This window comes from Sander lucioperca, chromosome 20 (assembly GCF_008315115.2).
Source record: "Sander lucioperca isolate FBNREF2018 chromosome 20, SLUC_FBN_1.2, whole genome shotgun sequence".
In the NCBI taxonomy this organism is placed as follows: Eukaryota; Metazoa; Chordata; class Actinopteri; order Perciformes; family Percidae; genus Sander; species Sander lucioperca.
In genome coordinates this window covers 19649151-19663221 of record NC_050192.1, presented here as the reverse complement: position 1 = coordinate 19663221, position 14071 = coordinate 19649151, and the positions used below count along the sequence as shown (strand labels likewise).

Genomic DNA, 14071 nt, shown 5'->3' with positions numbered 1-14071 from the left:
AAACCTGGAAGAGTCGTGGAATATTATTGTTGTTGTTTAATGAAATGAATTGTTACAGTAAGTAGGGCTGGGCGATATGGAGAAAATCAAATATCATGATATTTTTGACCAAATACCTCGATATCGATATCGATACCAATAGCAGTACCAATACAATCGATAGCAATACCCTTTCACAAAATATTTACACAATGAGATTTTAGATAAATAACCATCAGTAATGTGAATATAATGTCTAACTGTACGTCCACACACCGCCGCCAACTTGAGCTACAAAGAAGCTCTGGCCGCCCGGTCAAGGACGCTTGTCAGAAAGTCCGGGGAAGCTGTTTGAGGCTTTGGCCGCTCTGACGTAGCAGCATTCTATGTTCATCATGGAAAAAGATCAAGCAGCCACTGCACGGCCAATACACTGACACTAGAAACCTTTTATAAATGACATATATAATGACAGAATGTGTATTGGTTGTTGGTCGCAGCGGTGTCTGTTAGCAGTTAGCTCGCTCGTTAGCCGCTGAACCGCGGCAGCGTGCAGGCAGAGCGAGCAGCCGCCAGCTGTTGATCCGTGCAGGACTTCACCGTGAGCGGACTGTTTAGAGACCATGTGACCGGCAGGTAACGTTAACTGGTCCCTATAACTAATGTTTTGTTAGGAACCAAAGTTTACATCGTATGTTTCTCTGGAATCAGCCAGCGTGAAGGACGTCTATATTCTGATTGGTTGCCGCTGAACCGCGTCATAGCTCATTACCATAAAGTTGACCTACTTTCAACTTCCTGATTGACGCTCTGGTCGCTCAAAACGCCCAAAACGCGACGCCGACAGATTTTCCGCTCCTTGCAGCTGAGAGAAGCAGCTTCCATTGAAAATGAATGACTTCCTGTATCTTTAGAAGATCAAGTCGGCGGCGGTGTGGACGTACAGTAAGTGGGGAAAGGTAAATAATAGAACAGTTACAACAGTTATCCAAAATCTAAGACGATATCTAGTCTCATATCACGATATCGATATAATATCGATATATTACCCAGCTTTAACTGTAATCTTCTGTGGATAACTTTTAGCATAATGTAACATAACCGCAAAGTCCCAGGTAGTCGAGAAGTCCAAAGCAATATGCACCTTGTGTGAAATGGAACTAAAATATCACCGAAGCACTTCAACTTTAAGTAAGTGAAGTTTATTTGTACAGCACCTTTCACAGATAAAGTGTTTTACAATAAAATGTAGTACAATACAACAATTAAAATACAAGAACATTTAAATACAAATAGAAAACATAACAAACAACCATAAAAACCCCTGGACTAACTGAAAGCCTGCTTGAACAGCAGAGTCTTCAGTTGCTTTTTAAAATATTTGACAGAATTCATACAGCATAGAGAGGGAGGCAAGTCATCTCACAGCCTAGGAGCCACTGCTGGGAATGATTGCTCCCCTCTAGTTTTAAAATGAGTGTGGGGAACCATTAATCCAGAGGTGCCCAAATTCTTTCATATGAAGGGCCAAAATGTATCTGGATGGAAGGCCACGGGCCAAAAATAAATGTCGATGTTGAAGAATACAGTAATTCTTGCCATTCTCCATAGATAAAAACGTATGTATGTAATTTAAATGGGAATTTTACCAGCACTGTGCTTTACATTGCTGTTAAACTCAGATTACGTACTTTTTAACTGCACAAAATGTACGTTTCATAGTCATTACTGTTAAATAAGAGGAGAATAAGCATGAGCATGTCAAATACATGGCGGGCCAAAACAAAGACAGCACGGGCCAAACTTGGCCCGCGGGCCCAAAATTGGGCGGCCTTGCACTAATCAGTCCTTCCAGAAAAATGCGGAGTTTTTTTGTGATTGTTGTGGGCAAAAATCCTTGATTATGCGGCACGTTTTCTTAAAAAATGCGATGGAATATGCGGGACATTTATGCAATTTTATGCAATGAAATTGCGGGAACTTGCAAAAACTGCGGTTTCATCGCGGCTTCATCGCGGGGTTTGCAGCTTTTCGATGATGTTCACGTCACGTAATATAGTCACTTCATAACGTTCCCATGGCAACATTTTTCAACTTTCTGCTAAGATATATGTGACTTTTTTGCAACGAAAATGCGGGGATTATGAAATCGTGCAAGCCCCGCATATTTTGCGCGGAAATCTGCAATTTATGCGGCGAAAGTGCGGCGTATTTGAAAAAATGCGCCCCCCCCCCCGCATAAATATGCAGACTTTGGCTGATTATGCATTGAATTATGCGATCACATAATCACGTTTTTCTGGAGGGACTGACTAATAGCCTCAGACCTAATGACCTCAGACTCCAGGGTGGGAGTGTGAAGCTGTATCAAGTCAGAGATGTATGGAGGAACTTGACCATGCAGGGCTCTAAAAGTAAGGACCAGGATTTTAAATTGAGTTCTATACTGGACTGGTAACCAGTGAAGTGAAGCTAAAACAGGTGTGATGTGTGCTCATTTGTTAATGTGAGTTAAAAGCCTCGCAGCAGAGTTCTGAACAGCCTGGAGCTCCTTCTTACTCAAACAGGTGAACAGACTGTTGCAGTAATCTAAACGAGAGGAAATGAAAGCATGAATGATCATCTCCAACTCACCCTTTGACACTGGTGTTCTTAATTTGGAAATATTCCTCAGTTGGAAGAAACTGTTTGTAACTAATTGTTTAGAGTGGTGCTCCAAGGACATAGCTGAATAAAAAACAATACCTAAGCTCCTGACTTAAGCTACCATCTACGAGCTAAGCATGCAGCTAGTCCAGCTAATCAGGTTGATGCTAGCGGACTCAGGCAGAGCACTATTTTGGAGAGTGCAAGTCGCCACAGACCTGGGGATGAAACCAAATTGACAAAATGAACTGAAGTACTTGTGAAATGGGTGGCAACTAACTGCTGACCATCTTGACATCTTGTGCATGCACTTTCACTGTCTAATTTATTTTCACTTTTTTAAAAAGCAAGCTATATTTCTGAAGACATCGATTGTGTTACCTCAGTCTCGTTGCACGTCTTTTGATTTCAAATAAATCAAATAAATCTAAAATTTAAGTTCATAAAGTAACTTTCTTTGCATCCATTTGATTCCTAATCCAGATACACTGGTAAGAATTGGTTTACGTTGATAATACAGACTTAAAAACTGTTTTGAAATGCAAAGTAAATTAATTTTAATCATGTGATAAAACATGCGATTAATCGAGATTAACTATTGATATTCAGCGATTAAGAAAAAAATGAAGTGTGTGTGGGAGAGTTTGAATCTGATATGTTTGTTTAACGCCGGGCAGGTGTACTTTTTTAATATTTCATGACTCTCTAATGACGACACCAATTGTTTTAGAGCTGCAAAGATGTATCTAATAGTTGTCAACTATTTTGATAATTGATTAATCATTTTGCCTCTTTTTTTATGTAAAAGAAAGTGTAATTTCTCTGATGTCAGCTTGTTAAATGTGAATATTGTTCTAGTTTCTTCTCTCTGTGACAGTAAACTGAATATCTTTGAGTTGTGGACACAACAAGACATTTGAGGACGTCCTCTTGAGCTTTGTAGAAACACTGATCCACATTTTTCACGATTTTCTGACATTTTAGAGACCAAACAACTAATCCATTCATCCAGAGAATAATCAACCGATTAATCTCCAAGGAAAATAATCCGTTAGTTGCAGCCCTATTTTGTATCGGTCATTAGAGAGACATGAATCAAAAACTAAATGTGATGTAGCATGTAGGCTACGTACTTGTTGCTGCGTTGTTTATCAGACTTGAAAACTCCAGAAATGAGTTAAGAATCAAAATACATTTAAAATATGAACATAAGCAACAGTTTGAGATCGATAAGGGTTGCTGTTTATTTTCATACAGTAATTAACGTTCGGTAAGTATACTTTTACAGTTCTGTTTGGGTTATACTTTGTGAAGGGTCATGGACATTTTGTTATGGATCCTTAGTTTTGAAATGTCCGTGAAAATGTGAAGAAAACTGTGAAATCTATTTCTACCGTGGATAGAGGCAGACGGATGTTTTTGGCGTTAGGCGGAATTGATGAGCAGATGTTTGACTGTGTGTCTCTCTCTCTGTGTGTGTGTTTCTGTGTTTTGTGTGTGTGTGTCTCTCTCTGTGTGTGTGTTTTGTGTGTGTGTGTCTCTCTCTGTGTTTTGTGTGTGTTTCTGCGTGTCTCTCGGTGTGTGTGTCTGTGCGTTTGTGTGTCTGTGTTGTGTGTGTGTGTGTGTGTGTGTGATGTTTGACTGTGTGTGTTCAGGTGGAGATGGGTCCGTTCAAACACACGGTGGACGACGGTTTGGACTTGAGGAAGGCTGCGTTCGAGTGCATGTACACTCTGCTGGACAGCTGCCTGGACCGACTGGACATCTTCACCTTCCTCAACCACGTAGAGGACGGCCTCAAGGACCACTACGACATCAAGGTCCGGCCGCACGCCAACACCCTCCTGCTACTACTACCAGGATTATTATGACTGCCATACCAGGCGCCGCCTTTCAATAATAGGGATTTTAGTAGGAGAAGGACGGTGCAAGGTGTTTTTAAATCAATACAAACATCATCTGCGCCCACTGGGGATGTCATGATACCAGAAATGTTAGTAGTTGAAAATAGAGACTGACCCATAAAGTATTTTAAAGGCGCATATATATATATATATATATATATATATATATATATATACACCACAAATATTTGGTGATTTAAAAATCCGATATATCAGCCGATATATATTTAAAAAAAACAAATCCAGAAACGCGTAATAAAACATAAACAGATTTCCCTAACATTAGTTATTTGTAGAGTAAAAAGATCGCCGGTGCAACACAGATGTCTTCTTAATTTATATATTTTTTATTTTTTAAGGTGCATAACAGTGACTAACGTTTTGATTTTGTCCTGCCCTGGTTGCACCAGCCTACAGCTGTCCGCGGACACCGAGTGTGGAAAGTGTGTCAGAGCCTCCCAGACGGTGACCTGAGACTCCGTTACCTGCTTGTCGGTCAACGGTTAATGATCGGTTATTTATTTTCATTGTGCTTTCTTTTGGAAGGCTGGCTGCCACTTACTAGCTAATTAATTAGCCTGAGTGAAACGCTAGATATCAGTAGACAGAAGTGACGTGGTGACTGGCGTCTGGTGTGTGCGCTAGTGTTTGCGTGTTGGCACGCCCCCGCCAAGCTCAGACGTGCAGACAGCAGAGGAACAGAAGAAAGTAGCTGTAGGCTAAGTGAAGACTGAAAAACAGAACTATTTTGGTACAAACATTTACGCGCCATGTGGCAGATAGCCCCCCCGCCCTTTTCTGCGGGAAACCCTGCTACTAGTCCTGCTGTTGTTTCTGCTGGTGACTGTTGTTGTTGTTGTTGTTGTTCTCAGATGCTGACGTTCCTGATGCTGGCCCGGCTGTCGTCTCTGTGTCCCAGTGCTGTTCTACAGAGACTGGACAGACTGGTGGAGCCGCTGAGAGCCACCTGCACCACCAAGGTACACACACACACACACACACACTCTACACAACCTACACACACACACACACACACACACACACACACACACATATTGCACCGGTACTAGGGCTGCACCATATGAGGAAAATATGCAATATGTGGTAATGTTGTTGAATATCGCGATAACTATATTACCAGTCCTTCCAGAAAAACGTGATTATGCGATCGCATAATTCAATGCATAATTGGCCAAAGTTCGCATATTTATGCGGGGGCCGCATTTTTTTTCAAATACGCCGCACTTTCGCCGCTTAAATTGCAGATTTTCGCGCAAAATATGCGGGGCTTGCATGATTTCATAATCCCCGCATTTTCGTTGCAAAAAAGTCACACATATCTTAGCAGAAAGTTGAAAAATGTTGCGTTTACTTCACACAAGAGCAGCCATTTTCCCCTGTTGCCATGGGAACGTTATGAAGTGACGTAATTACGTGACGTGAACATCATCGAAAAGCTGCAAACGCCGCGATGAAGCCACGATGAAACCGCAGTTTTTGGAAGTTCCCGCAATTTCATCGCATAAAATTGCATAAATATCCCGCATATTCCATCGCATTTTTTAAGAAAACGTGCCGCATAATCAAGGATTTTTTTCCGCAACAATCACAAAAAAACTCTGCATTTTTCTGGAAGGACTGTATTACTTGCCATACATAAACAGATATTAAAATCTGCTCACTTTTGGACGTCTGGCATGGGCGATTTTAGACCCTTTTTAGGGGGGCTCAAGCCCCTAAATTTCATCTCAGCCACCCTAAAAATTATAATAGTAAAAAACATATTATTTTTTTATTTTAGTGCTTCAAGTTAGAGTTTTTACAGTTTGTCTGTTAGTGACAGAGGACAAAGAATTACAGGTTCAAAGGGCTTGAAACAGGTTTGATATCCTGTGTGTCTGTCGCCGATGCTATGCACTAGAGCCCTGCGCGGGACTGTTTTCTTCATCCCGCTCCCGGCGAATTTCTGACCATTACCGCCCGCACCCGCAACGTGTGTGTTACACTCCCGCCCGCTCCCGCAATGTGTACATCCACTCCCGCCCGCACCCGCAAAACTCTGAGAATTTATGCCCGCACAATAATAGAGATGCATTGATGTTGTGTCTTCTCCCGTCCCGCATTTTATAGGTTAATAGGGAGAAGATGAAGGCAAAGAAGGCAGGTGCTTGCTGCTGTTAGACGGGGAGGAAGGAGCAGAAGGATAGGGAGAGAGGGGGAGGAAGGAGCCGAGGATGAGGGAGAGAGGGGGAGGAAGGAGCCGAGGATGAGGGAGAGAGGAGAGGGAGAGAGGGGGAGGAAGGAGCAGAGGATGAGGGTGGACGGAGCCTTGGCTCGGAGCTCCCCCGTCCTGGGAGGCTCAGACACGCTGGTGTCTGCTCATAGATGGCCTATACAGTATATACTCAGTCAGTATATATGTATATCTATGGTTTCTGCTGGCGTGGGGGGGTTCCAGGCTACATCCCGATCCCGCAGTGTTTTTTTTAGCCGCCCGCTCCCGCCCGCAGCAAAGTTAAAACTGCCCGCTCCCGCGAGATTTGCGTTGGGTCCCGCGGGACCCAATCCCAATGCAGCCCTCTAATATGCACCTGTAACCCAGTCAAGGAAAGGTTAACAGAAACATAGTGTTGGCCAATCAGAGGTGGTTGTGGGAGACTCCCTCCTTTGGCTGAGTCTCTAACGTCATTTGATCTGTCAGAGGGAGAGCAGGAGACGGTTGTGAAGTTTAACGTTGGTAGTCCCCAGAGAAGAAGCTGGTCATTTCATGGCGATAATACAATAAGACAATATGGCTTTTTAAATTGTCTCTGCAGGTGAAGGCGAACTCGGTGAAGCAGGAGTTTGAGAAGCAGGACGAGCTGAAGCGGTCGGCGATGCGAGCCGTCGTGGCGCTGCTGACGATCCCCGAGGCCGAGAAGTCCCCGCTGATGTCGGAGTTCCAGTCCCAGATCTCGTCCAATCCGGAGCTGGCGGCCATCTTCGAGTCCATCCAGAGGGACTCCAGCTCCGCCAACATGGAGTCCATGGACACCAGCTAGAGAGACGGACACACAGCTCCCCCACGATGCAACACGGCAACACCCCCCCCCCCCCTAGCTGCTGGAGCGCTAAACCCTGCAGCATGTTTCCATGACAACAGGACACACACACACACACACACACACACTCATAGTGAAACACCCTCTCCTAGCGATTGATCGTTCCATGATGCATTGCACTGAAATCAGCTGTTGGAAAAGAAAGAAAGAGACCGACGTACGGCGAACACACGGACAAAAAGGACAAAAACAAAAGTACAAAAACAAAACAAAAAAATCCAGAAAAATAAGTTCCATATGAGGCTTGGAAGCTCCTCCCACTTCCTGTTTGTTTTTCTAGCGAGGTCATCTGATTGGCTGATCTCCCTGTTCATCATCATTCTTCTATTTTTTTTTTGTTTTTCTTTTTGTTATTCCAGAAGGTTCCACAGGTACTGTACTGTACTGTAACCTGATTGGCCGCTGCTGAGTGACTGACTGAGTTGGCGTGTTATCAAAACTGACCAATGGGAAAACGGCCTTTATTGCCTGAGGCTGCGGTGACCAATGGGAGAAGGGCTCGCTCTGTTAATGCGAATGATGTAGGCAACCAATAGGATGCTTGGGGGGCGACGACGATGATGGGTGGGCGGGGTTTTACTGTTTGTGGACCAATCAGCTTCTTTTGTTTCCCCTGATTCAATAGACGCGCCTCTCGCTCCTTTCAGCGCTCTGAAGGGAGGAGGAGAGATTATTGGACCAGGTCCAACCTGACCAGACCGGATCGGACCGTAAACGCAGTGTGTAACACAAAGTAACAATACTCTGATCGTTCTGTTTGTTGTACCCGTCGCAGTCTGCCCCGGCCGCCCCCGAAAACCGGTTCCAGCCGGTGTCAGTCTGGTTTTGATCCGGTAAAACCGGATCCAGTCTGGTGTAACCCGGTTCAGTTCGGTCTGGTCAGGACAATCCACTGTTGTTTATCGCCCAAGAAAAATAAAAAAAAGGTCCATTTCTGCCTGCCTTCATACTTCTTTCTGTCTTATTTCTTCTTGTGTCTGTACCAGGGGTGTTACCATTTGGATTTGAAATCAAAAATCGATCGAAATAAGTTTTTGATTTTGACTATCCAAATCAAAAGCTCAATCAGTGATTCCCCGAGTATTTATTTCTCTCTCACCCCCCCCTCCTCCTGCGTAGCTTACCGGCTGGTAGCATGCAGCTAAAGACACAAGGTAACGTTCAGTGTTTCCTCTGTTGATTTTGTAGTGGCGGCCCACCATGGCAAAATTTCTGCCACTACGGTATCAGAAATAGGGCTGTACAAAAAATGTAGTCGCGGTTGCCTTTTTAAATGATCCTGTCGACATAATGCATAATGGTTGGCTGCCGCTCACATTGCAATTTAACAACAAGTAGAACTATTCAGAGGTTATTGGGCCCGTCCAGTTTAACAACAAGTAGAACTATTCAGAGGTTATTGGACCCGTCCAGTTTAACAACAAGTAGAACTATTCAGAGGTTATTGGACCCGTCCAGTTTAACAACAAGTAGAACTATTCAGAGGTTATTGGACCCGTCCAGTTTAACTCCACATACTGTTGTGTTGATGGAGTTTATTGTCAAAACGTTGCCTTCTTCCGAGTCGACTATGAAACGAACAGCTCCACAGACCTGCCCCCCACTGCTAAAAATAAATCCTAAAGGAAACACTGACGTTAGCTTAGCGGTAGCCTGCAGATGCTCTTTTCCAGACACCACGGCCACAGCCGGAGTCAGAGATGACGGAGAAACAGCAGAACTGTAAAATTCTCCTGCATCCCTGAAGTCACCGGTGTGGCTACATTTTGCCTTCCCCGTGACTGAGTTATGGAAACAAAACAACCAAGGTAAACCTAAAGCATGTGGGCTTTTTGTAAACTCTGAGACAACTCAAACTGTTGGTGTAAAGTACCCTTCTGCCATCTAGTGGCTCCTTTTGAAAACAAAAAGTTTAAATCCAAAGTCAGATTGAATCGATTTGGAGAATCGTGACAACCCTTGCCGCTATGCTTCAAACAAAGTGCTTTTCGGACGGTTGAACAGCGTCTGAAAATTCATATATATATATATATATATATATATATATATATATATATATATATATATATATATATATATATATATATATATGTCATAACTGAGTCAAATCTGAATACAGATGTGATGCACACTTTAATATTCAGTGTGACTTACACTTCCTGCAGATATCATTATCTCTGATGGTTATCACGAATAAGCCATAAATCTGCTTAGAAATGCTTTTCTTTAAGATAATTTTTTGGGTTTTTCCACCTTTTAATGGATAGGACAGTTGGATATGAAAGGGGAGAGAGGGGGGGGGGAAGACATGCAGTAAAAATTGTCACAGGTTGGACTCGAACCCTGGACCTTCTGCGTCGAGGAATAAACCTATATGTGCGCCTGGTCTACCAACTGAGCTAACCCGGCTACAATCATCACGTTTTAAACTTCTTCAGTATCAAAGTAATCCGGTGATAGTTGTCTGTATAATGATGGGTACACTGCAAACAATAGCTGCTGATAGATAATTCGGCATACAAAAAGGAAATAAATTATTCAAGTTACTCTGTGGCCTAGAAAAAGTTGTAGCCCACAGAATAACTCACTAAATATCAGCATGTTAGCGTGGTGCCAACAGATCCTTTACTTAAAGGTACAATAAGTACAATTTTCCTAAAATAACAAAACCATAATCCTTCTCAGTCATCACGTGTGAAGTGTTTTCTAGGACTCTCTTCATTTTGTGTTCAGGATGTTTCTGGGCATCAACCTCTATAAACACGAAGCGACAATCGACCGGGTGCCAGACGGTAAGCACGCATCCAAGAGGAATTGTAAAAACCACAGAAAACGCCCCGCAAATTTAGCGAGGCCAAAGGCACATACATAACTTACTTACCCTATCTTGCACCCAGTGCAAAGCCCAACGCAAGTGCCTTTGCTAGTTTAAGACCAACGCAGTTGTCAATTTCCCGTCCAGCGCCCACGTCATGTAAATAACAAATGCACCTGCGCCCATCAGTGGCCCATGGGCGTGCTGGTCTTACAGGGAGGTGTGTTCAGGTGCATTCTGGGCGTGCTGGTCTTACAGGCAGGTGTGTTCAGGTGCATTCTGGGCGTGCTGGTCTTACAGGGAGGTGTGTTCAGGTGCATTCTGGGCGTGCTGGTCTTACAGGGAGGTGTGTTCAGGTGCATTCTGGGCGTGCTGGTCTTACAGGGAGGTGTGTTCAGGTGCATTCTGGGCGTATTGCTATCTTGAGGCAGCGGGAAGTGATCGCGCCATTGACCAACAAAAACCTGGTCTAAAGTCAATAACGCAGCATTTCATTGTTATTTTAACAGTAAAATGCACCTAGACTCGTGCACACTATGCTTGTTACACACACACAGGGACACACAGCAGCACACACACATGCAGAAGATTACAACTGAAAATATTACAATGTGAAATAGTATTATTGTGTATATCAGTATATTTTATATTACATGTTATGGTTACTGGTGCTTTCACTTCATGCACGAGCAGATCAGTTTCTTCTCTTGAACGTCTCTCCTTCCTGCTCAGCAAATCCTCCATCATAACAGCAATGCTCCAAGGTCCAAACACGCCTGGCTTTTAAAGGGAATGGGAGATGACCTCTGATTGGTTTATTGCATGTTACGCCCAAAACACACCTCTGATTAATGAAGACACTAAGTACAACCCTTTAGAACCATGCGCCCGGCGCACTGACCCTTTTTTCCGCCGTCAAACTAGCAAAAGTGGATTTGTAAACGCCCTAAACGCACCTGCGCCAGGCTCTTCACGCCGTACGCGTAGATCGTTAAAAAGGGCCCCTAGTGTTAGAGTGTTACAGCCAAGGGCGTAGCGGATGCAGGGTACGTGGGGTACACGGGGGACATGCCCTCTGTCCCCCACAGTTACAACACGTCCGAGTTGATTTGAACGCAACATAAGTAGGCGAGTGTGCACGTTACTCAGGTTGCGTCAGTTGATTGATAGACTCCTATAGATATAGGCAATAGTAAAATAATATATAATAAAAATACATACAAAAATAAAGGGAGGAAAACTCATTTAAATATGGAATAATTAAGATCAGTGTTAGAATGAAATAGTGGCATTAGAATGTGCCAGAGGCCACCAACTTTGGGCTATTACGGCCAAACGTTTCTCCAGGTAGGCATGCTCTCAAACCCCGCTACACTAGTTAAATGTCAGCAGGTCTCCCATTGGGCGAGATGCAGCGGTAAAACAATATGGAACGGTTTATGGAAATGTCAGTGTTTCCATCAATCATAAATGAAATGAAGGCTACGATTTGGGGAGACAAACGGGAGAGGATCTTTCAATAGAAATCATCCTGAACAATCTGTCCCCCCTCACTTCTGAGATTACAGCAACGCCCCTGGTTACAGCTGAGATTTTCTTTTCAATCAGATCGTGATTTAGATTTTTTTAAATGAGCTTCCAGTGCTGCTGTGATCTCCCGACACACAGGTTAGAATTTAAATAAACGGCGTCCTGTCCAGAGTGCTGAGCTCTGCTCTGATTGGCTGCTTCAGTGAGGCAGAAACTCGTTAGGGCAGCAAACAAAAACGACTGACGCCCTTTTTTTCATCTGGTCTCCTAGCGACAGCTGAATTGATGAGTTTGTGTGTTACAGCCTGGCTGATCATTGACATGCTGATCATCTTCTCCTCCTTTTGAAGTTGGCTGATGTATTCTGTCCTGATGGACTGACGCCGGGAGCCTCGGAGAGTCGATGTCACTGAACCGAAATGATCCGCTGAGTCTTCACGGAGCTTTATAGTTTCAGCTCGTTGTTTTCACAGCTCGGGGTCACTCTCAGCGCTCGCATAGTGCCGTTTTCAGAGAAAAAGGCTGTAAAAAGTTTATTTTTCTGATAGGTTTTTAAGGTTTTTTATAGACACACTTGGAGACTGGCTGGTGAACACAGTGGGGATCGACCGAAACTGTTTTTTCAAGGCAGATACCGTTTATTTGTAGTTAATTAAACCGATAACCGATATGCATTTACAGTGAAAATGAAAATCTTTAAGTCAGAATTAAGATTTTAGAATGTTACAAACTCCAAAACACAAAACTTTGAATGATTTAAGCAATTATTTAAAGTGCTAATATTATGCTTATTTTCAGGTTCATAATTGTATTTAGAGGTTATATCAGAATAGGTTTACATGGTTTAATATTGTTGTTGTACTGCACATTGCTGCAGCTCCTCTTTTCACCCTGTGTGTTGAGCTCTCTGTTTTAGCTACAGAGTGAGACCTCTCACTTCTGTTCTATCTTTGTTGGGAGTCGCACATGCTCAGTAGCTAGGTAAGGACTACTAGCCAGTCAGAAGCAGAGTATGAGGGCGTGTCCTGATAGTAGCTAGGTAAGGACTACTAGCCAGTCAGAAGCAGAGTATGAGGGCGTGCCCTGAAAGTAGCTAGGTAAGGACTACTAGCCAGTCAGAAGCAGAGTATGAGGGCGTGCCCTGACAGTAGCTAGGTAAGGACTACTAGCCAGTCAGAAGCAGAGTATGAGGGCGTGCCATGCTAGCAGCTAGGCGAGCATTATAACGTGTGTTGTGGGTGGGGGGGCATTAAGTCAGACTCAGTGGTGGGTGAAACCGAAGTAGAGCGACAGACAGAGCTGTAGAGCAGCCAAAGTAGAACACTTTTTAATTCATTAACTTTATCGGTTATCAAATAAAACGCAGATACAGATAATCTGCAAACTGCCAAAAAACGGCAACATCATTTCTTACTTGAAAGAATCTGAATAAATGGTGTTTGGGTTAACCATACTTATGTTGTAGCTGATGAAAAGATGCAAATGATCCTTCTATATATAAGTCACCTACGTTACGAACACATATCAAAGGCCGTGTCTAGACAAGAAGGAGGGAAGGAAGGGTTTGCTGCTATTGGCAACCAGAGAGAGATCGCTCTGAGTTTGAAGTTCTTTGATATCGGTTCCAACGGGCACAACCTCCCATGGCTAACCTGGAAGACCCTCAACAGACTACGAGTGGAACAGGGGAGGTGCAAAGCACTTACGAAAGCATGGAACCACCAGACAGAAGACACGTGCAGCTGTGGAGCAGGACAGACAATGTCCCACCTACTGGAGTAGTGCAGTCCTCAGGACCTGGCCGAATCGACCCCGTCAGCTGTGACCTGCACTAGACAGTCCCTCCAGGATTTCGCTGCCTTTTTTTTTTTTGCGATTGTTGCGGACCAAAATGCCTGATTTCGCGGGAGCTTTTATAAAAAGTTGCGATGTCTTTTGTATGTTTGTTGCAATGAAGTAGCGGGAAACTGTGAAAGTTTTTTTTATAGTTTTTTAAAAATAAAAAGGAAACTTGTTTTGGGGAGAATAAAATTACTCTGGGCTGAGTTTTCCTAGTAACCTTACCAAAAAGGCTCAGGATGCTGCAAATGTTGGTA

The 14071-nt window shown here is 43.5% G+C and overlaps 1 protein-coding gene and 1 long non-coding RNA gene across 3 annotated transcripts in view; one reads left to right on the top strand and one right to left on the bottom strand.

Moving 5' to 3' along the window:
• cand1 (cullin-associated and neddylation-dissociated 1) overlaps window positions 1-8582 on the top strand; it is a 67289-nt gene extending 58707 nt beyond the window's left edge. For both annotated transcript variants that reach the window (XM_031296985.2, XM_031296984.2), the window contains exons 25-27: window positions 4281-4445; window positions 5402-5509; window positions 7346-8582. In XM_031296985.2, the coding sequence (XP_031152845.1) occupies window positions 4281-4445; window positions 5402-5509; window positions 7346-7570 (498 nt within the window). In that variant the 3' untranslated portion in view covers window positions 7571-8582. The remainder of the gene's footprint in view (window positions 1-4280; window positions 4446-5401; window positions 5510-7345) is intronic.
• LOC118493955 overlaps window positions 2310-14071 on the bottom strand; it is a 19662-nt gene continuing 7900 nt past the window's right edge. The window contains exon 3 of the long non-coding RNA XR_004895998.1: window positions 2310-2527. This is a non-coding gene — a long non-coding RNA (uncharacterized LOC118493955). The remainder of the gene's footprint in view (window positions 2528-14071) is intronic.